Source organism: Vollenhovia emeryi, unplaced genomic scaffold, assembly GCF_000949405.1.
Source record: "Vollenhovia emeryi isolate VEMERY1.0 unplaced genomic scaffold, V.emery_V1.0 DF939120.1, whole genome shotgun sequence".
Taxonomy (NCBI): Eukaryota; Metazoa; Arthropoda; class Insecta; order Hymenoptera; family Formicidae; genus Vollenhovia; species Vollenhovia emeryi.
In genome coordinates, this window is record NW_011967246.1 from 2774396 (window position 1) to 2796506 (window position 22111).

Here is a 22111-nt window from a genome sequence, read left to right on the forward strand (position 1 = left end):
CTTTCTTTCTTTCTCTCGTACTTTCCCTCCCTCCTTTCTCTTTCCTTTTCTACTTCTCTCATCCACCATTCCCCACCCCCGTTTTCTCATTCTCTACATCTTTCCCAAGTATGTTCCCAAGTCTCTAAACTCCCCTTTAATCTGCCTACTCTAACAAAGAAAGTAATAATTACGTGTTCACGAAAATTCATGTCAAATTATTGTTTCTTCTTTATGACGTTATTTCATGGATTATTATTATATATATTATTTCCTCACAGTTGAGACTCTACCCTTTGGAGGAATAGGATATTCTGGCATGGGTGCCTACCATGGAAAATATACGTTCGATACGTTCACGCATAAGAAAGGTTGTTTGATTCGGAATTACAACAAGATTGCGGAGACCTTGGCCAAGTAAGTGAATCTTCTCTTTCATATGATCAGATAATTATACGCTTTAAGTTATTGAACGGTACATTTTGTTATTAGTGAGCACCTTAGTACCAAGCAGAAAATGTGTTTTTCAGGGTCCGCTTTCCACCCTATTCCGATCATAACCTGAGGTTGCTTAGACATCTGATGGAAAGAAGACGTGGTTGGCCTGTTCTGAAGTATATACCATATATACTTATGTTCGGTCTCGGGGTGCTGGCCACAGTCGGAATTAAAGCTGCAATAAAGGTACAAAAATGATATTGAAGCGCACATAATCTCATGTCATACATACATGTAAGTGGGCTAAATATAAGTTGTAATCATTGTAAAAATATTGAATAAAACATATGCATATAAATAGTGGCATAGTTGTGGGAAAAGGATGGTAAAGGAGGCAAGGCGTGAAGGAGGAAAAACGTTCGTGATTCATGAAGTATAAGTTCTCAGAGGGCGTGCATATAATTGTCCAATATTGATTTGTGTACTTTCGTAATTTCATTATAATTTAAGGTAAAGAGACACGACCGTGTGTAGCGTGTGCAGTTGTGGTTGCTTTTGAGAATGTTGCGCCTGACTTCTGCGAATAATATTTGAATGTTTCAATAGACGCTCGGAAACGCAATATCACATGTTACTTCGTCACTGTGTGTTACTTTCATTATTTTCAATCGATCAGTAACAGGACAACTGTGTTGAGCACTCATGTGGGGTGAGAGAGAGAGAGAAAAAGAACAAATGCGTATGTTGTTGCAGGAATATGATTACACGGAGGAACAATTGTAATCCACAGCCCCCGATACTACGCAGGTACCTTCAAAATGTAGGAGGTGTAGGATGCAATGTTAATTTACACAATTGTCACACATTTTTTACGATTAATCTTATAACACACTAGAGTAACAATTCTTGTATAATGTTTTCATATATCGCCTTTACTCTGTGAAGCAGATGTTTCACCGCACATATGTACGAAATATCTTTGATCTTTACTTATACTCGTGAAACGTTTGGGAGAGAGTATTATATTATGGCAAAAAGTGAACACTCTTAGTGGGATAAGCTCCAGCGAGTCGTAAAATAAACCTTTGTTGATTAAATCTTTTGTTTGCACATTGCTCTGCGTTTTTTTCTTATATATGCAATCGAACAATTGTTTTCGTCACGTCCGCATCTGCGCGATGTACCGACGCGGCGACGCCGAGCGCGCAGGAACTTAACTTTTACCGTACTTTCAATTCAATTGAAAGGGCAAACGGAAAGAACGGTCCGCGACACATTTCTTTTTATCGTTAACATAAAGCGCGACTCAAAGGCTCTACAATCGCATGCGCAATTAAATTGACGCTCGATGTTGCAAGTAATTTTACGAACGACGTGATCCTGAGACGCGCGCGCGCGCGCACATTCAAATCTGCCGGCGGCGCCGCGATACCTCGCGATACCTCGCGCCAACAATCGAAGCGGTATCTCGCGCTCGCGCCAGTCCCTTCCACTCCTTCCAGATGACAATTGCCGTCGCGCGAGGCGAGAGAGAGCGAGCGAGCCCCGTGCGCACCCGATAACCTGCGCATAAATCCCGCTGGTGTGTGCATGCGTCATTCCTCCACGTCCGGGAGCAACACACTGGCCGTACGCCCGAGCAGGCCGAGCAATAAACCGTTATCGCACGAATTACGTGAGTATAAACAAGCGAGTGGCCGGCGGCCGACGGGGCCCGTTCGCCGATTATCGGCGGCCGCGCGGGTGTCAGTCGGTTAGCGCGCCGCGCGACCACTGGCAACGTGTCTATTTTTCCATGGGATTAATTATGTAATGTGTTTTCCCCGGAGCGTCGAGCGGCATTAAGGACGTTTCGTGCCGCCGTCGCCCGTCGCTCGGCGACTTTATTTAGCGCGCCCGAGCAGGCTCGTAACGTACAACACGTACGACTGCGAGAGAGAAGGAGAACGGAAGGGGGGAAGAGAGAGAGAGAGAGAGAGAGAGAGATAGCACGTACAAATTTATCGCCCGCGTGACAAAGCCCTTAACGAGTATACGAGACAGATTGCTCTTCCTCTCCCTCCATCTCTCTCGCTCGGTCGCTCCGCGGATTGACTTCGTATCCTATATCTGTGTCCGTGCATTGCAGAAGCAATGGTGGCCCATACCGTACTCCTGGACTTCACGGTGTCCAGTAGCGTGATTGCCGATATGGAGAAGCGATCCGGGCTGAAATCGGCGATCGCGAGCGTACTGGCGGAGCATTTCGCCGGCCTCAAGCCACTGACAGAGTCTAACATCGACGGCAGTTTGCTCGTTTTATATACCGGACCCAGGGGCAGTCTGATCACTGTCAGGGGGTACACGGAGGGTCTGATTACGTTAAACATCGAGTATTACAAGCAGGACGACCAGGAGGCGCTCTTAACTTTCGAGGTATGTATGCGCATATTTGTATATACATATAACGTTTGCTAAGAACGCCTGACGGAAAAGAAATATCTATCCGAGTGCGCTAGTACTCTCGAGAGACACCACCTACCCCTCCAGGCAGGGTTTTCACGATCGCTCCGTCGGAGACTCACTTAAGAGATGTAGAAAACGAATGGACGATAACGACAAAAAAAAGCAGATCGCGCGCGAACGTCGTCTGTTCTCAGAGAGAAAGAAAAAGCCGCGCGATTTTTCCACTCGGCGGGGGGGGGGGGGAGGGGTCGTGGCGGATCGGACCAACTTGATTGGATGATTGGCGTGTCGAGTTTTGCGCGAATTGAACTTAGAGCGAGACACGTAGTGCAGTAAAATGCAGGCTGTTGAAGGAAAAGGGTTCGAGACTCGAGGAACAATCGCGAGCTCACTAAACTGAGTAAAAGATATTTCGCCCGCGTACTTGGAGAAACTGATCCTGTCCAAGCGAGTCTTGCCGTTCGAATTATACGAGCGCGACTTGTGTCTACAAGGATTGGAGTATAATTTCTCTGGGGATGGGTGGGGGTTTATATTCAGATACGAAATGAATGATCGATCCTTGGACAACCTTCCGTTACGCATCTACGAGCTCTGCGAATTACACCAATTGATCCCTGGCTTCTATATGTTGTTCACGAGAACTTGACGAAGATTACCGTACTCCAAGATGAAGCAAATAAAATCGTTTGTGCGACTATCGTGTCTCTTTTTATTTCTCCGTCTTTATCTCAATGAATGACAGAAAGTGACGAGATAATTACGGTCAGATTCAATTGCAATTACTTTGAGACAAGATCAGTCATTATCGTTTATGTAAATGGAGAAGCGGTACATTGTTTATCTTGTATTGTTAGTCTTAAAGTTCGTTACATAACGAGTCTTTGCACTGACGAAACAACTTAGAATGCATATAAGGTCGAGTGAACTATGTTGGAATTTGTAAAGGAAACATTGCTACAACTGCTGCGAGGGAAAAGAAATTATCTTATCGTACTCGAACGATAAGATAGTATTCTATCTAGGAAGTAGAAAGTATGCGCGACGGTGTGGGAGGAATTTATTTTGGAATTTTGCCGTTCGAGTGAGTTCTTTACTCGGTTTTTGAGTATTACATGCGCCTTCGTCAGTCCCGAACCGTTTGTTTTAACATTCTGTGTAGAATTTTCTTTTATAACGGAAGTAGGAGATATGACATAACTGACAGAACGTTGTAGCAGTGGCGATACTTGGAAGCTGATGTTGCCATGGCTTTGAACAGCCAGCGCAGCAAGCGTTTACCGCCAGTAAGACGAGGAACCATATATGACCTCTATCTGACACTATCAGGTAGAAAATGCTTTCCCTCAATTAGATTTTGTTCCTCGTTCACTTCTCCTATAACACAACTACATTACTTTACATACTCGTAGATTTATTTCGTGAAATATTTCGCATAGAGAATTACAATTTCGCTATTGACTGTCACTAATAGATATTTAGGATAAGCCGCTTGCCAGGAATGCTGACTTAATTTTGTTCCCACTGTTACGTTTCAGCCCGAAATTTTCTACCCAGCACTCAACTCGCTCATTAAAAAAATAAAAAAAGTTTCGTTTCATTCATTCGAATACATAATATTCAAATATGAATTTACTTTGTACAATTGTTCCCACGCCTTCCTACGGTCGTACGAATAAAAGTTCTTGGACGGCTGCCGCAGCGCGCGGGGCGTATTTCGTTGCGAGATATAAGAAATTGGATTTGCTATCAAAAGACGAACCCGACGTAGACGTGGCTTCCATTATAAATTGTTACCGTTGCATTATATTTTTCTTTCTCTCTTGATGCGCTGTAAATCATGACTCCGTTAAGATGTCTGTATAACAAGACTACGCGACATTAGATAAAAATTGAGATTTCGCCAGATACAGTTGAAACGCGCGTAATACTTTTACAATATGCAATTACGAAACTCTCTCTCTCTTTCTCTCCCAAAATACTACTTTTATAATAGTTTATGTCCTTTTTCACTTAAAAATTCTCGAATCCGCAGGCATTGTTAGATTTTAGATCTTTAGAGCTGTAAACTTCCTCGGATCGTCGTTCTTTTAGTCGTACGGCTGCAATAATACGACAATACGATCATACACAGACACCGCCCTTTTCTTTATCACGATCTGTTAATTTTTCTTTCTTTTACCGCTTGTTACGTACCATTTTGTTGGACAAAAATAAGCCCTGCCATATATCGTGGCTTGCCAGATCTTAACACCTTTTTTTAGCTTCCTTAACATCAAGGAGTGTAGCGATTCCGTTTTACAAGATAGTGTCTTTGTTCTGTTCAATTCTCATTGGTTCGGCTTGATGATGATGATGATGATGATGATAATGGTGATGATGATGATGATGATGATGATGATGATAATGATGATGATGGTGATGATGATGATGATAATCATGATGATGACGATGACAATGATGATAATGATGGTGGTGGTGATGATGCCGATGATGGCCGGTTATGGTAGTTGGCCAAAGAATTGGAAGCGGCGTTGCAGACAGCAGCAACCGCTACACGGTCGCACACGCTTACTCCAATTAAACGCGGTGGACCCTTTGAGAGATACTATCCTACCGCCGGTGAGTTTTTATTTATAATTATGTTTACGGACGAGCTAACGGCCGCTCTTACAACGGAACTGCTTGTACTTAAGGGGCTCGATCCGATTGGAAAATTAATATTGTGCGTCGACTCGTAAATATTAGCATTACAAATGTCCTCGCGTCTCAGCGTTGTCTCTTGCGGAAAGTACGAATACGAAGGCCGTTGTAAAGTTGTATCCCGAGGCGTTTGAAGACGTAAACTCGTTGAAAGCTACGAGTCCATACAATCGATTGAAAATGTTGACGTTCAATTAAAGCTTGTTATTAGGTTTGGCGATTTCTATGATTCTAGACCCATCGTGTTCGTTAGTAATATGCAAACCCCCTGCGCTCGGCTCGGTTCACTCTGGAACGTCTCTCCGCGTTAATCCCGAGGACATTATTTCTTCTGTTCTTGCATGACAAAGCGCCCAGTTTTAATATAGTTAATCTTTTACAACTTCCTCATATCATTCTTTCATCTGGTTATGACGCTAACGTTCCCATGCGTGTTATCAGCTTTGCCTTGTTTTCTACTCTTCGCAGTGTTTTCTTTTCATGTATAGAAGCATGCTTTTAAATTAACATTATTACGAGACGACGACTTGTGTCGCCAATAAACATTACCCTTATTCAAGACGAGCGACTGCTGGAGTACGACATCGACAAGCTCGTGTTCGAGGCTAGATCACCGTATCAGAAGGTACAAATTGTGCACTCCAAGTCGCTAGGCAATCTGCTGGTACTCGACGAGTTGCAAAGTAAGTCGTATTATGTTACTGGCTTTATCTATTATATTTACAACTTACTAGAAATTCTTCTGCAGACATGTCCGAGGCAGATCTTATATACACAGAAACGCTGATGCAACGAGGCAAAGAGAATTACGCTGGCAAGGAGATAGTGATACTCGGTGGTGGCGACGGCGGCCTATTATGGGAATTGTTGAAGGAAAAACCAAAGTTTGTCACGATGCTCGAAGTATGTTAATCGAATCTCATGGGTCAGGTATACAAGTGGCGTTCTGTCTGTTTTTACACGTCCTTTTTTGCAGATTGACGACATCGTCATGAAAGCCTGTAGCCAGCATATGCGGAGCATATGTGGCGATTGCCTAGACAAGAGAAAGGGCGATAATTATGAAGTAAGCTTCGTCTTAGGGCCGAATATTTTCAAATCTAAATATCTGAATACGTATTTTCGTAGACTCTTGTGATTTTAGATTCATAGGAATAATAATAATAATAATAATCTTTATAGATCATTGTCGGCGATTGTGTGAAAGCGTTAGCCCATATGATCGAAGAAGGACGACAGTTCGATTACGTCTTCGGCGATCTGACGGACATTCCTATCAGCACGACGCCACATGGTGACGCCTGGGATTTTATTAGACTAATTCTCAACTCTTCCATGAAGGTGTTGAAGTCTACCGGAAAGTATATGACGCATGTGAGTATCTTTACTCAAGACATTTAATTTCATTTATTATGCAATAAAGTGGTTTTGATTTTAACCGAAAGCAGTTAGTAGACACAATTTGATAAAACTACAACAGTAAAATTTTGGACACCTTAATGTAGATATGTGTAATAGATTTATTTATTGTTTTTTTGCATGTAGGGAAATGGTGCGTCTTGTCCAGAATCTTTGAAGATGTATGAAGAAGTTCTATCTCAATTGTGCGTGCCGGTCACGTTCACGAAGGATCGCGCTTTTGTGCCATCTTTTTTCGAAGATTGGATCTTCTATCAAGTCTCACTGAAATGATGGAGCAAAGAATATTCGGACAGGGCCTGGAGGACCATTACAAACCGGCCTCCTCACAGTCTGCTGTCTGTCTTATGACCCAAGCTCTACTTCCTAGTTCTAGCCTTATTAATTAATGAAATTAGTTCCTGAGTGAGACGAATCAAACTATTATTATTAATTAGTTCATTTTGTAATGTTCTCGAAAAAGATTTTCTCGAAAAAAAAATTTTTTTTAATGTAACGACAGCGTTGGAAGGTAAATCTAAAAACATAATAGATAATAACGGAGAAAAGAAGTATATATATCTTTTTATAATGCATAATAGATAAATATCTTATCCTTTAATTTGGTTTGTTTTTTTTATCATCTTCTGGATGCAAAATTTAAATTTAATATGCATTACTTCTTGTCGAAATACATCTTCCTAATAAATTTAACAATTTTTCAACGTATCATATTCCAACTTTTGCCTACTCTCGTCTATTTCTTAAAAACAGATAAATTTACATAGTTATTACCAATATTTTGGAGTGCAATTTCGACAGCACTCTAAAATACCTATACATAATAACTGTATATATACATATAATTTCTTCCATCGCTGCCTCAGTATCACGAATAAGAAATTGTTTCGTTTTCATTGATGAAATATTCAAATGCGGATATTGTTTTTTTTTAATGTGAAAACGTATAGATAAAAAAATTAGTGCTGTAAGATTTAGTTTGTTAATCGCAGACAATACATAGATAAATTTTTGTTGTTAATCCTTTATTAATCGATATAAATTAAATATTAGAAATATAAATTGCCTCACATTTAATTGTTTCTTTCTAATATTTCTGATTAGAGTAAAAGGATTAACAGCAATGATAGGTGCGCATTTATTATCTCTTTGCTTTCCTTTCTTCCTTTTCTCATTAAGTAGTTTTATCGCGGTCAGTCTGTTTATCCGCGATAACTTGTATATTGATACATATATGTCGATATAATATATCGTACATATATATAAATATAAATATATTCTGTATTTTATAAAAGCTCGATGTAAGAACGATAAAATTATATCGGGATAAATTATTTTTCTAACAAGCGTTTTCCTCTGATTTAAACAATTGATAAAATCTAAATAAACATACTTGCATTCAATTAACCCTAAACAGTATAAAATATCCACATGCAATACATATGGTACAATAAATTCGTATTGGTGTACTGAAATTTTTGTCTTGTGATCATTTTGTCGTATATTATACAGGTGTCGCAATAAAAATATTAGAATTTGATTTAAAGTACACTTGAGTCACGAAATTTGATAATATTGTAAAATTACCGTAAAGCTAATTTTGTTCTGATGACACATGTCAAATTTATACAGTTTAGGGTTAATGAAGCTAATAAGAAATGCGTGAGCATACAAATGTGAATTAATTGAAACGACGATAAATATTTCCAATTATTAGTTTTAGGAGTTTCTCCTAACTCCTTGTGCAATTTCACAAGAAATAATTTATTGGTGATATTATTTTCTTACAGTATTAGATATCGAAGCACATTTTAATACACAATATTATCTGTTTAACAGCATTAAGCGGTGATAAAATGCAAAATAAATAATAACCCTAGATTGCTTCCGTTTAATGCTAATAGTTGAACGAAATTTTAATCACATCTTAAAAATACTGAGCATCTAATGAATTGGAACTGCAGAATCTACTACTATACGCACAATTTAGTCATATAAGTGGAGAGAAAGGAATTACGAGATTATGAATTAAATTGATTAATTATTTACAACAGTATCATACAATCGTGAGTTTTATTTATAAAAAAGTTTTATTTATCACTTGAAGAAACTGTCGCAATAAGATTACGCATTTATAATATATTTGCTGTCAAAATTCATTGACCAACAAGCACACGTAGCACTTTCTATATAAACAAAAAAACTTCTACACGGTAAAATAAATACGCGATAGTTTTAGCAGAATAAAAACAGTCTTATCAATAAAAAAAATTACATATAATTCGGACTTTTAAGCACAGCATTTTTCAAAAGGGCACTAACCAATTTGTTTGATGTCTCAAGAACGACAAAGTATTCGTTGTATGAACAAGAAATACCACATTAAGCATCTGTGGCAGAGGTACTAAAGTTTATCGATGTACACAATAAATCTTTTACTCTCTCTCTCTCTCTCTCTCTCTCTTCTTTTCCTTCTCTCTTTGTCACTCGTATTCGATATCCTTTCTTACGTTCCTTCATTATCACGGAAAAGCTACAATGCAAGAGTGTCTTTTCAATTTATTTTACAAGAGATTGTATAAATTAAAAGAATCGGGCGTGCAATTCTAAGGTAGATCAGCCTTTTCAGTTTGCTTTCCATCGTTTTGGAAACTTTGGCCCCAATTGAAACACAAGAATGTCTAATTCGATCGGCGAATAGGATTACAGCTCGTTGCAGAGCTTTGCCTTGGATATCTCGGAAAACTGCCCGATCTCGTGGATCGCGGGCTCTATTTCAGTCTCCGCGAGTATCTGCTGCAACCATTGCTGCACCTGTATCGGATGTTCGTAGCTTCTCTCACGCTCCTTTGGGCGTCTAATTAATTCGGGATCATCCCGATCCAAGATTTTCTTGTCAAATTCCCGCGAATTACTTTCAACCGTCTCGCGCGACGACAACGCGTCCTGCTCGCAGGACTCCGTGGTCTTGCAGGACACCCCGAAGGCCTGTACGTTCCGTGAATACGCCTTGTCGAAAGCGTGCAGTCCGTCCAGAGACACGTGCGTCAGGCCAAGTTTGCGTTTTATAATCAAAAGCGGCGAGCATCCCGATATGGATAGGGTATCTTTAAAAATCTTCAACGCGTTAGTCTTCACGTTCCGCGAGTCTCGCAGCTGATTATCAGTGAGGAATGTGGAGGGCAAGCTTGAGATACGCACGGTCCTGTAGTCAGATACAAAATCCTTGCAACGTGGAAGGCTCAGACGATCCCTGGCTTTTTCCTGGTTGGATTTCTTGGTGATCGACTTGTCAAAACTAACGTGGTCCTTATTGGCGTCCTGATAGTCCACAACCTTGTACGGCTCCGCGTCCTTCACCGTAATGCTGTTGGATCCGTGTGTCTCGATATTGCCGAACTGTCGTATCTGTTCCTCTAGCTTGATCCTGTCGTTCAGGATGGCTACTGACGACGGCGCGAAGTCCAGTGAAGTTTCTATCAGCGAGAGTTGCTGTCTGTGGACGGCCTCGGCTTGACGCAGTAGTTGCTTCTCCCTGGATCGCAGGAGTTTCGACAGGTCTTCGAAACAGCTCCTGATTTCCGCCTCAACCTGCAAATTATAAATTTCGATTATGTAAAAAGATAAAAAATAGTATTTACCTCACGATATTACTCGTATTTCATCTCAAAACGTAAGTAAAGTCCTGTTATGAGACAGCAATCACAAATGTTCTTTCGTAACGATTACGCAATCTAATGGTGAATTTTCCACTGAACAAATTTCACTACAAGGGCAATAAATTCATGGTGGAATCAACGGTTGGTGCCCATTAATTTAACAGAAATCCCGTTATCTCATAATAGGGGACTCTCCTGCCGAGCAGAGTCGACAAGTGTCGATTAAGTTAGAATTAAATTCTAAGTGGAAAGTAGGGCTCGCTATTATACGTTTAAACGAAAACACGATTATACGTATAATTAGCTATCCGTTTATTAGAAACGTTTTTCCGAGTACACGTGTTTTTACTTAACAAACGTTTAAACGTTTACTAGGCTCTGATATACGTGTAAACGTTTAAATGTTTGTTAAACGGTCAGTAAACGTTTGTTAAACTAAACGTTTAAACGTGTAAACGTTTTTCTACAAATAACCGTTTTTCTGGAAGAAAATGTAAACGGATAAACGTTTCACGTTTAAACGTTGATTCGAAAAACGGAATAAAATCCGAGCCCTAGTGGAAAGCGACATGTGTCAAAAATGTCGACTGTGTTCGTTGAAAGGAAAACGGCCTACGTCTACTAGGTTCTGAGCGGAACGGCTCTCTTGTGCTTTAGAAACTAAATGGTAGCGTGTCACTTCAAGGCAAGGACCTCAAAACGTAAAACAGTGTCTCAGAAGTACAAAAGTGCAGCCATTCGGCTGAGGCCGTTACTTTTCTTCGTGAAAAGCACTGAACTCGACGGCAGAAGAGACTACACGGCGCGCGTTGCGGCGAGAATCGCGCGACAAAGATCCAGCGAGAGTCCGCCGTACGACGCAAGGCAGATGAAATCGAGAAGCGTACCTGGGCGGACTTGATTTCCAGGAGCCTGCGCTTGTCCGCTATCAGTTTAATTCGTGACTGATTGTCATCCGCCTGACACTGCTTGCCTGTCATGTTGGGTGCCCACGCGGGTTCAGCAGCACAAACGTGATGAGCTCGACGGCCGACGCTCCACGGCCATTGCGATGCACCTGGCAGGGTCGGATATGTCGGATCCAGTGTGAATCCTTGTAGAAGTCTGCGTTATCGACAATCTGCAATTATATTCTAGTGACTTACAGATTCCTACCATTCTCTAACTCGACCGGACGCAACAGCGGTGTACCGACCGTACCGACGTCGGCGCGGCGCGACTCTCCGCCCGCTCTCGCCGACAGATGTCGCCGCCTGTACCGGCGTGGATCATACCGCCCGCCGCGCGAAATCGGGTGTGGAAGCGCCATGCCGGCGAGCGGGAGGGGTCGGCGACGTCGGCGTGTGGCGCAAAGACGGTACAGGACGACGGGCGGGTAGTTTCGCGCGGCATAGCGCGGCTTGTCTTCGTGGTGTTTGCGGGCATGGTCGGGCACGGGTGCGACGACGTCGGCGCGTCTTAGCACACTCACACAATTCTATATACATATGTATATATGTATATACATAGAGGAAAGAGAAAGAGACACACAGAGAGGCGGATCGCTCGTGGGACCCGGAAGGAACGAGGAAGCGATCCGGTGGGATTATATTGAGAGAGATCGAGAGCGGTTGTGAGTCACGCGCCAACGTCGGCGACGGCGGAGACGACGGGAGTATACTATCTCTCTCCCCCTCGTTTGTTTATCTATCGATTTCACTCGTGTATCAGAAAGCGCCGGTGCTACCGGACGCCCGGTGGGCTCTTGCTCCGATAGGAAGTGGCCTTGCCCACGCGCCGGCTCCGCGACGCGACCGAGGGCTCACTCGACATTTGACAGCTCCGTGCTGGCCGGGGCGCCGAGTTCCGTGCCCGCAGGACGACGACGACGACGCCGCGGCGGCGTCGCCTCCTCCACGTACGCTTCCTCGCTAGACGGCTCGGGGAAAATTGGCGAAAGGTATATAGCCAGTCTAGGTACGTAACGCCTACGTGTCCGTGTGTGTACGCGCGCGCGCTGTCGCCCGTCCGTGACCCCCTCCCCCCTCCCTCGTACGTGTGTGGGTTGAATGAAGCGAATTGGGCACCTCCTCGTGCGGCAAGACTGCGCGCGCGCGTGTGTGCGTGGATCGGAAATCATTCAGAAAGCGGAGCTCAAGACGGCACGACCTGGATAGGAGCCGCCGCGCGCCACGCTAATGCCTCGGCGTACATCTTGTCGCGCCTGTGTGTACTTAAGCGCGGGGAGGAGGCCTCGCGAGCGCGTGTCCCCTGAGAAAGACGAGAGAGTTGGCGTTTTCGCGTCTCCTCGCGCGATTTCACGCACGCGCCAACGGAACGCGGCGCCGGCCGTCGCTTTTCTGCGAATAGGCGAGAATAAACGCTCCTCGCTCCTCGTTAATTCGGTTGACGCGCCGTTAAAAAGTCCAGCGGAATAGGTAGATTATACGTTTATTTACCGCGCGGTGCAATCCTCGTTTAGTATTTCATGGAATCGATCGATGCTTAGGCGCGCGCCTTACGTCCTTAAGCGAAGGATGAATATTCATGTCGCCTGTACGGTAGAGGTAGTGCCATTGATATTAACTACAATTAGAGTCGACAAAGGAGACAACGGGAGAGGATATCGTTGCGCGTATCCAAAATGCAATAATTGTCTAATCAGGATTCTAAATGGATCTTCAGACGTTTCGGTTCAAATTCGAGCCGTCCTCGGCGAGGTCGCACTGAGATCTCTCCAGGTGTTGGAGGCTAGGCCGGAGGCAAGAGCTTAGAGATTGATCAATTGGAAAGCCAAATGTTGACGTAGCGAAACCGCGGGACGAGACGAAGGCCGAAAAAACATGAGCGGAAAAAGTAAACGCAACCGTCGGAGAGTAAGGCCGGCATTACATTTGTCGTACGACAAATTTTTCAAGCGTGTCGGTCGGCCGCAAGATAGTAAAAGTCTCGAGGGTCTAGAAATTTTCTATTCAGCAGCCAATCAGTACGCTTGAAAAGTTTGTCGTACGACAAATTTTTCAAGCGTGTGACCGGCTGCGGGATAGTAAAGCTCTCGAGTATCTAGGAATTTTCGAGCTCGTAGCCAACCGAAACGCTTAAAAAAAATGTGCCGTACGACAAGTGTAACAGTACCGTAACATAAACCGTCGCACCGTGAGACAATTGCAGCCGAAAGATCGAAAGCGACAAGTTAAACGTTGCAGAGTGTCGTTCTTTCGTTCGCGTTAAAGAAATTTTCCATTTCCTCGTTTGCATTCGTCGAAACACATTGCCCCCCCTTTTTTTAAATCAAACTGACGGAAGAATGTCGTAACAACGCAATTCTTTAAATTGGCTCGTTTTTTTGCGTGACTCGGATCGGCAGGTCTCGTTTCGATGATAATTTCAACAATCACCGATGCAATTTGCATCAATTAACCGGTTCTTTTTCCCCACGCAATGTCGAGCACCGTCCTTCAGTGATACGGAAACCGCGGACCGCGCGCGGCGAAAGAACACACGCCGTAAATGCGACTCGCGAACGTGTGCTCGTCGTATGAAGCAGGCTTGAAAAGGTTACTTTATTAAAATATCTAGTTACATTTTTTTTGCTTCAAAATTACTTTTTTTCACTAAAAACATAATTACAGTTACGAGCTACCAATTCTGAAGAGTAACGCGTTACAGTTACTCAACAAGTAACGAATCGTTACTTTGCAATTACTTTCTTGCAATGGAAATAAAAACATCAGATCTGCATTTGCATCGTAAAGCGTTGATAAAGGCGTTTATGCGCAAATGCCAGGCCTAATGCGATCCGTGGAGGTTTAAGATCTATATATAAAGTAACAATTACTGAACTCTATATATATAGTGTATATATATAGTTAATTAATTGTTACTTTGCATATAGATCTTTTAGAAACCTCCACATTACTATATATAGTAAATTAGTTACCAATTATCGACAAAAATGTAACTTAGTTAAGTACAGTTACAGAGAAAGTGACGAAATTAAGTTACAGTTATCAAAAAAGTAGCTGTAACTGTAACTTCGTTACACAAGTAACCCTGGTATAAAGGTACTATTACATTCGTCGTAAATGACAAATCTTTTTAAGGGCGAAGTTTCACAAACGTCGGTTAACTGCTGACCGAAGGCTAATTGATTGCCTGTCCCTTCTTAGATGATAAGATAGAGAGAGATAGGGAGTTGACTGAACTCTTGTTAACAGTTAACCGACGTTTGTGAAACTGGCCCCAAGCGTGTCGATTGGCCGCGGGATAGAAAACTTTTAGATACTCGAGAGAACTTTTCTGTCCTGCGACCAATCGATACGCTTGAAAAATTTGTCGTACGACAAATGCAACACCGGCCTGACGGACAGCTGGATTTTCCCGGCCCGCTCGCGCATCGATCGACCGCGCCGTCAACCGGGTTGCACGTCGCGTGAGCAACGTGAGATCGAGAGTCGAACTCGGATTGGCGCGCTCGTGCCTCACGCGTGCGCGGCGCGGCTGCGCGGTCCCGACTTGACACCGCGCGGTCGCAGGATCGCGCAAAACCTTAAGTTTTTTTTTCTCTCTCTTATTTTTCCCTCGCGTCGCACACGGGTAAGTCGCCGGTCCGATCTTGCGCTCGGGATCCTAAGCCTCGTCTACAATAGTCGCACAGGTTGCGTCGCGTGTCGTGAGTAATAATGTCGCAGGAAAGTTAGTCGCGTGTCGTAAGAGTGTCGCTGAACGAGCGTCTACAATAGTCGCAAAGATTCGCGATAGCGTCAAATCGATCGCAGCCACAACGGATGCCTGGCGATTATTAATCTTTCTACAACTTTGCTCCCAATTTTTTAATTTCCCGTCTTTATATTGCCGCTTGCTCAGTGAAAACCCCAGATAGCCAGTGTGAGCACAAGTTACTTTCACATTGCTAAGAAAAATGTTAGCATCTTGCTGTGCATCTATGTCGTTTATTGTGCTGTTGTTTGCTAGCATTTGGTGTCGGAAATGAAACATTTGCATGATTCAAACATTATGCTAGCATTAAGTGCTTGGTCAGATGTAATAGATATAACATGTTTATATCTGTTAGAAAATTGAAAACAATATATGCTCATTCTTTGTTAACAGTATGCCTATTCGATGTGCTCTCTCTTTAGCTGTGCATTTAACTACGACAATATGTTAACATTATGCTAGCTGTACTTAAATCACTCAAACATTGAATTCATATTCCCAGCAAAGAGCAAGGATCAGTTGCTGGCATTTTATTTCCATACATTGCTTGAGCATACTGGCTATCTGGAACGCTTGATTGACGATATTCTTGTCCTTTTTATTAATTTTAATGCGCTTCTGCCACAACAGGGGGTTTGCGTGGACAAAGGCTATTATCTCCTTGTCTGCACTAACAATAAGATTGTCCTCGGCTTCCATTTTCTACGTTGTTTACATTAATAAGAAAATTCACTATGGATCAGCCAGCTGCTAGCAACACAAGGCACATCACTTTTAGCGCCAACGTACTATTAGATTGACTGATCTCATGCGACACGCTTGTCGCAGTCGCAGAAAGTTGAAGTTGGTTCAACTCTGTACGACAGGGGCTTCTGCGACGGCGGCAGCCTTAAGGCTTGTGTCCGCGATGCTAGAACTTGGACCAAGTTCTAGCATCGTGGACACAAGCCTTTACGACCGGAAACAATATACGACATGCGACTATTGTAGACGAGGCTTTATGCTCCTCGAGTACCGGCCTGAAGTGGGTCGTAAGATCCGTCCTAGCCAATGAGGATCGCACGGTGCGCCGAAATCGCGAGATAATGCTTCATTAGCTTAATCTCCTACTTGAGATTGATACGTACTCAAGTCGGACTGTGTACCGACCATAGTTCGATCCGCTGGATATCTCGAGTCCGGTCCCAAAATCCAAATGCCCGAAATGTCTGGACATCGCGCTGGCGATAGCGACTGTGAGGGAGCTTTAAGTGCGATCTCGCGGGCGGCCACGCGGTCATTTCATTGGCTGGACGGGGATCGCGCGATCATCCAAAGCTCAGATCGTGAGTAATCGTTCGATCTTGTAATCGAGATTGTTTTGACTTCGATTTTCAAATCTTCCGAATCGTTCGGCCAGTAATCGTCACATCGATCTCGAGACTGTACTTGAGACAATCTCAGATATAAGATCGGATTGCTCTTCACACCTGGACAGACTTGAAGATTCGACGTGCTCCGAGAGACGTTCCTCGGAGTTTCGCGATACCAAAAGTAAAGAGTGTAAATATTTATCCAAATTCCGTTTAGATTTTGAGCTTCGTCGCTTTAAATTTGTAATAAGAAAAAGAGGAAAGAAAGTGATTTTCGGTACCTCGCGAAAGCGATCTTTGCGTTTCTTCCGGCCGGACGTCTCGCAATGAGATACTTCGCGATCGACTTAAAAAAGAAAATCCATATCCTCGTTGCTCAGACCTGTGCACCTGTTACAGAATTGCGAGACGCCGATCTCTGAGAAACACCAAGGATGAACAAGGTGGACTACATGGAGGTGAGCCTCCCGAATTATTCCTACATTTTTAATTTCGAAGAGACGTTCAGCCACCACGAGACCAAGCAATGGATGGTGAAGAACTGGACGAACGGCTTTTACTACTGCGGACTGTACATGATACTAATATTCGGCGGACAGCACTACATGGCCAGCAGGCCCAGATTCGAACTCAGGGGAATACTGTGTCTTTGGAATACGCTATTGGCTAGCTTTTCTATCATCGGCTTCACCAGAACGGCGCCCGAGTTGATACACGTTCTCAGGCATCACGGGCTGCTCCACAGCATTTGTATACCAAGGTCAGTTTATTTCATTCAACTCGATAAACAATCGAGCCGGAGAACGGGAAGAGGAGGGACGTTTTGGCCGAAGTCGAATTAACAGTGGATCTTTGTTCTACGCGGTTAGGCGTATCTGTTTTAAAAAAAAATTGTTTTCAACGAAAACTTACTGCAAGGGACCTTTCGTCTCGAGCAAATTTAACTATGGATTTTTTTTTAAATAAATGATGTAATTGATTTATCATTAATGGATTTAATAACGAGTAAGAATATTAAATATACTTCAAATAACGAATTATAAAAAAAGGTAAATATCAAATTATTGTTGTTGTTCCAAAAAGATTGACAAAACGTAGTTTAATTATTGGGATAGAGTAGCAAAAACTTGCTGAAAAATTCATATTGCTTATATATGTCGTCATATATCTTTCATATGATTTAATTGATTCTCTTGTGACTATCTCCGCGAATAATGGTTATTAATTTCGCCACGCGTGATGATTTTTTTCTTATTAGCTTTGAAAGAAAAAAATGAGTACCCATGTGCTCATACATCATGGATCACGAAAATGTTTACTCGTATTTCTAAAACTCACGTTTAATTCGATGCAGATGTATTCGTGACAGAAATGCAGACATGCAGACATGCAGTCAGGTGCGCAGTATGCGTATTTCGACATTTGTACTATTTATGTACTGATTACATTAAAGCCAACGTCACACGATACTATTTTTCCTACTGGATTGCTTACGAGAACCAGGAGAATAAGGATGCAGAGTTTTAGATCAGATGACTCGATGCTAAATTCTGACTGGCTCTCGTAAGCAATCCAGTAGGAAAAATAGTATCGTGTGCCGTTAGCTTAAAACCTGATTGGCTCTCGTAAGCGATCGAGTGGAAAAAAAGTAGTTTCGTGTACCGTTGGCTTAAGTCATTGAATTTGCTAAATTCTACAAAAATCTCATCGAAACAAATTTATTTGAAGGTTTGCAAACGCGATAATACTCTTACTAAACATACGACGCATTCAAATGCGGGTTTCTTACAATTAGAATAGAAAGGCAGGAAATAATTTGAAAATTAAATTACATGTCTTACGACAGAAAGTCTTTAAAAGGTAAAGTCGTAACTCTTAATACGGAACTAAAAACACAAGAGCTTCAGAATTTTAAACAATTAAGGTACTTATTGGATGAGAATAATTAGGATTAATATTAGTAATTTTTCCGTATTTAAGGGTTTTTCATGCGTATAAGTGCATTATACGTGCATATCAATCATCTTCGTAACTCATTAGGATCGAGTTTCATAATTAAATTTAGGTTTAATTGTTTATGTATAGTTTGAAGCGAGTGATACTGACTATAAAATTAAATTTAATTGGTTTTCTACATTTATTTGTAAAAAGTTCGACTTTGAACAACTTTGCTCGACTTTGGTTACACAGAGAGAATTTTATGAGTTTTTTGAAATTTAAAGTTTTTGCGCCACACGTTTTACTAGTAATTGTACTTAGTATACATTTTACTAATAAAATGTATGGTAAAATTTCAAAAAACTCAAAGTTCTTAAAAATACCATGTTGTCCCACGATTACACGATTTTCAGGGTAAATTTTAAAAGAAAATTCTCTCCGTGTACATGTATACTACTTTACGTATGTGAATATGATTTTAAATATAATAATAAATGATAAGAAAATGAAGAATATCTATGCAACAAAAAGATAAGGAAAATGACGTACATGTTCAGAATATATTATAATAACACGACAAAGAAAAATCATAGAAGGCTCCTGGTCCGTGCTGTACTTAGTTGTTTAATGACGTCAGAAACAAGAAATAACACGCTTAGAATTCTTGCGTTACATTTGCAAGTGAAATATATTTAGATAAAAGACTTTTGGTCGCTTCAGCACATTTATAAAATTGTCTGAAAAATATTTTCCTTCGATAATTAACAACCATAAAATGAATGTAAATACAGAGCCTATTCATGCACCTGCGTATATAACTTGCATGACTATTCTTGGACAATTTTATAACTGTGCTAAAATGATTTGAAATGTTTTTCTCGTTCAAATATCTTTTTAAAATCTTGACATCATTAGATAAGAGCCGGTATTCATAATCAGATCAATTGAGTATCTAAAGATGGAGTATCTTAAGATGGTCTTCAATAGAAGATCTAACTATGAATACCAGCAAAGGACAAACACAACAAGGATTAGAAAACTGGTTACTAAAGATAGATAGATATATGTAGATTTAAATTTATGTGTATATATCTTCCGGTTACTTTTAAAATCTAAGAAATTTAAAAAATTTTATACTCATTTCCTACATTAATGAACTTGTTTAGTATAAATTTGCATTTTCTCTGACCCGCAGAAAATAAACATAACGTCCGTTTCTTGGAACTGCAAATAATGGCACTGAATAAATTATAATAAATTGAATGATGGTTTAACATTAGCTATTCCAGAAATGACAGCCGGAATTATTCTACAAGAAAATCGTCGATTTGATTGCAGTTTTATCGAGCAGGATGTCGTGTCGGGCTTCTGGACGTGGATGTTCGTGCTATCGAAACTACCCGAGCTCGGTGACACGATCTTCATCGTGCTACGCAAACAGCCGTTGATCTTCCTGCACTGGTATCACCACATTACCGTCTTGCTATACTCCTGGTTCTCGTATTCGGAGTATACCGCGTCCGCGCGATGGTACGTCGTGATGAACTATTGTGTCCACTCGATCATGTATAGCTACTACGCTCTCAAGGCGATGCGATACAGGCCACCCAAAGCGATCTCTATGGTGATCACTACGCTGCAGCTTCTCCAGATGGTGATCGGTTGCCTTATCAACATATCCGCGTACCAGTACCTAGAGAGTGGCAATGTCTGCAACATCACTCGCAGGAATATTCATTTTAGCTTCGCGATGTACTTGAGCTATTTTGTCCTATTCGCGCAATTCTTCCATAAGACGTACCTGGCTGGAAAGAAGACCGACAAGAAGCACTTTGCCAATAGCGCACCTGGTCGCATCGGCTATAACGACAAGCTCAAAGCCAACTAAGGCGGTACTTGGCACACTAGAGCACCTGGGCGCTCATTTTTCAATCTTTCCCCAATTGTCTTTTTCTCCATCCTTCTTTTTCCCTCTTTCTCTCTCTCTCTCTCTCTATTTCTTTCTCACGCCGCTGGTCGACGTAGCCATACATCCAGGATCTATTTATACTAGGATATATTAGGGTCTAAACGGCTTCTAGGATTCACGTGTTCGGTGATTACTATCGCTAAACTTAAAGTTTTACGACTGTGATGCGATTTTTTAATGATTATTTCCGCTTTATTTTCTTACTTTAAAATGATTTTGTTAAATAATTATGCATTAAGATTTTCATTCAATTTATGTGAATATGTATATTTTTTTAATTGATTGTGAATATAATACTGTAAATTTGAATGTATATATATATTTTTTTTAAACGTAACCTTTGGGCGCTTTACGTTAATTTCATTAATAATAAATATTGTTATTTATTTTCGATAACATCTTTTTGAGATGGGAGATACTAGTTTCAGGCCTCTGGAAACGTGTGAACCCATGTAGACATGTAGACCCGTCACTGCGTTGAATTCTAAGATATGAAATTATTATGTTCATTAAGGACGTTGAAATGTAAAGTTATAGGTATATATAGCCTAAGGTACACGGAACAGCTCTAAATTTTTAGAATTTGTAAATACGTCTGACAAGGATTTAGATTAATAGAGTTCGTATATAGGATTTCGTACCATCCTAGGAACCATCGAATCTTAAGTCCACGAGTCCTAGGAATCATATTTCTTAAACACTTTTTAGATTCTAGGAGCCGTACGTCCTAAAAAATTGTAGATCTTGGGTGCGATGTTTCTCAGGATCCTTACATCCTAGAACGTGTAAGACAGGACTTGTGGAGCACAGAGTCTGTCAATCCTCGAGCCCATAGATTCTAAGGTATATTTAAGATGCGTATTTCTCAGGATTCTTGTAAGATCCTAAGATCTACCAATAGGATTCGTGAAACAATGAATTGAATAAATTTTCGAATCTACAACATCTAGGATTCATATTTCATATTGGGATCTTTAGATTCTACGATCTGTCGATCTTAGGGTAGATTTTTTCAGGGTCCTTAGGTCGTAGGATACATAGATTCTATTCAAGGATCCATAGCCAATTAGCGTCCGCCTGTGCGCGGAGGGTATCCTAAGGAGGAGGTTCGCTTGGAGGGGGGGGGGGAGGAGGTGCACATAGCGATTCTCCTCTTTTCATTTTTTTACATGTATGTAATTAATAAAGAACTACTTTTGCATATGGTGGAAGCGTGTGCGAGCGTGCGCGCGTTTCTCAGGTCCGACCGGCTGTTGCACAATTGTTATTATAATTTTTTGTTACTATCTATATCTCTCTTTTGCAATTGAAACAAAAAAATATATATATCTATATATATATTTATTGGGTATTATTTAATAATAATTTGTAAGACCAAACACATATTCGTGTAAATAATTTCTTATAAATCCTATAGCACCAAAATCCAGATCTTACTCCCCATTATCTTGTCTTGAAATCGCCTTAAGGGGATGCTGGAGTGATTCTGCACTTTCGCACCTTTTGCACTT

The 22111-nt window shown here is 41.4% G+C and overlaps 4 protein-coding genes across 19 annotated transcripts in view; 3 read left to right on the forward strand and 1 right to left on the reverse strand.

Annotated features, from left to right (window-relative positions):
* Window positions 1-1531, forward strand: part of LOC105570562 (aldehyde dehydrogenase, dimeric NADP-preferring) — a 20697-nt gene extending 19166 nt beyond the window's left edge. For 7 of the 9 annotated variants that reach the window (XM_012027863.1, XM_012027860.1, XM_012027862.1 and 4 more), the window contains 4 exons: window positions 261-396; window positions 510-663; window positions 779-927; window positions 1171-1531. In XM_012027863.1, coding sequence (XP_011883253.1) covers window positions 261-396; window positions 510-663; window positions 779-856 — 368 coding nt within the window. In that variant the 3' untranslated portion in view covers window positions 857-927; window positions 1171-1531. The remainder of the gene's footprint in view (window positions 1-260; window positions 397-509; window positions 664-778; window positions 928-1170) is intronic. The other 2 variants (XM_012027865.1, XM_012027864.1) reach the window with 1 other exon arrangement.
* Window positions 1532-1893: 362 nt separating this feature from the next.
* Window positions 1894-9427, forward strand: LOC105570564 (spermine synthase). Of its 3 annotated transcripts, none has more exons than XM_012027870.1 (8): window positions 1894-2092; window positions 2546-2832; window positions 4080-4191; window positions 6126-6248; window positions 6314-6468; window positions 6542-6631; window positions 6748-6939; window positions 7111-9427. In XM_012027870.1, exons 1-8 carry the CDS (start codon window positions 2008-2010, stop codon window positions 7255-7257), a joined length of 1191 nt encoding a protein of 396 aa, XP_011883260.1. In that variant the 5' UTR covers window positions 1894-2007; the 3' UTR covers window positions 7258-9427. The 3 variants fall into 3 exon arrangements, with proteins under 3 accessions (XP_011883260.1, XP_011883259.1, XP_011883261.1); XM_012027869.1 differs by lacking the exon at window positions 4080-4191 and adding an exon at window positions 5373-5484 and having other exon boundaries at window positions 1898-2092; XM_012027871.1 differs by lacking the exons at window positions 1894-2092; window positions 4080-4191 and adding exons at window positions 2274-2339; window positions 5373-5484.
* Window positions 9039-11747, reverse strand: LOC105570563. The gene is made up of 2 exons (XM_012027868.1): window positions 11531-11747; window positions 9039-10575 (listed from the first exon to the last, which is right to left on the reverse strand). Exons 1-2 carry the CDS (start codon window positions 11621-11623, stop codon window positions 9688-9690), a joined length of 981 nt encoding a protein of 326 aa, XP_011883258.1. The 5' UTR covers window positions 11624-11747; the 3' UTR covers window positions 9039-9687.
* A 264-nt stretch (window positions 11748-12011) lies between these two features.
* Window positions 12012-21544, forward strand: LOC105570565 (elongation of very long chain fatty acids protein 6). 6 transcript variants are annotated; one of them, XM_012027874.1, is made up of 3 exons: window positions 12012-12582; window positions 17093-17453; window positions 19970-21544. In XM_012027874.1, the coding sequence occupies exons 2-3, from the start codon at window positions 17128-17130 to the stop codon at window positions 20517-20519; spliced, it is 876 nt and encodes a 291-aa protein (XP_011883264.1). In that variant the 5' UTR covers window positions 12012-12582; window positions 17093-17127; the 3' UTR covers window positions 20520-21544. The 6 variants fall into 6 exon arrangements, with proteins under 6 accessions (XP_011883264.1, XP_011883262.1, XP_011883266.1 ...); XM_012027872.1 differs by having other exon boundaries at window positions 12013-12599; XM_012027876.1 differs by lacking the exon at window positions 12012-12582 and adding an exon at window positions 14084-14179.
* Window positions 21545-22111: the final 567 nt, after the last annotated feature.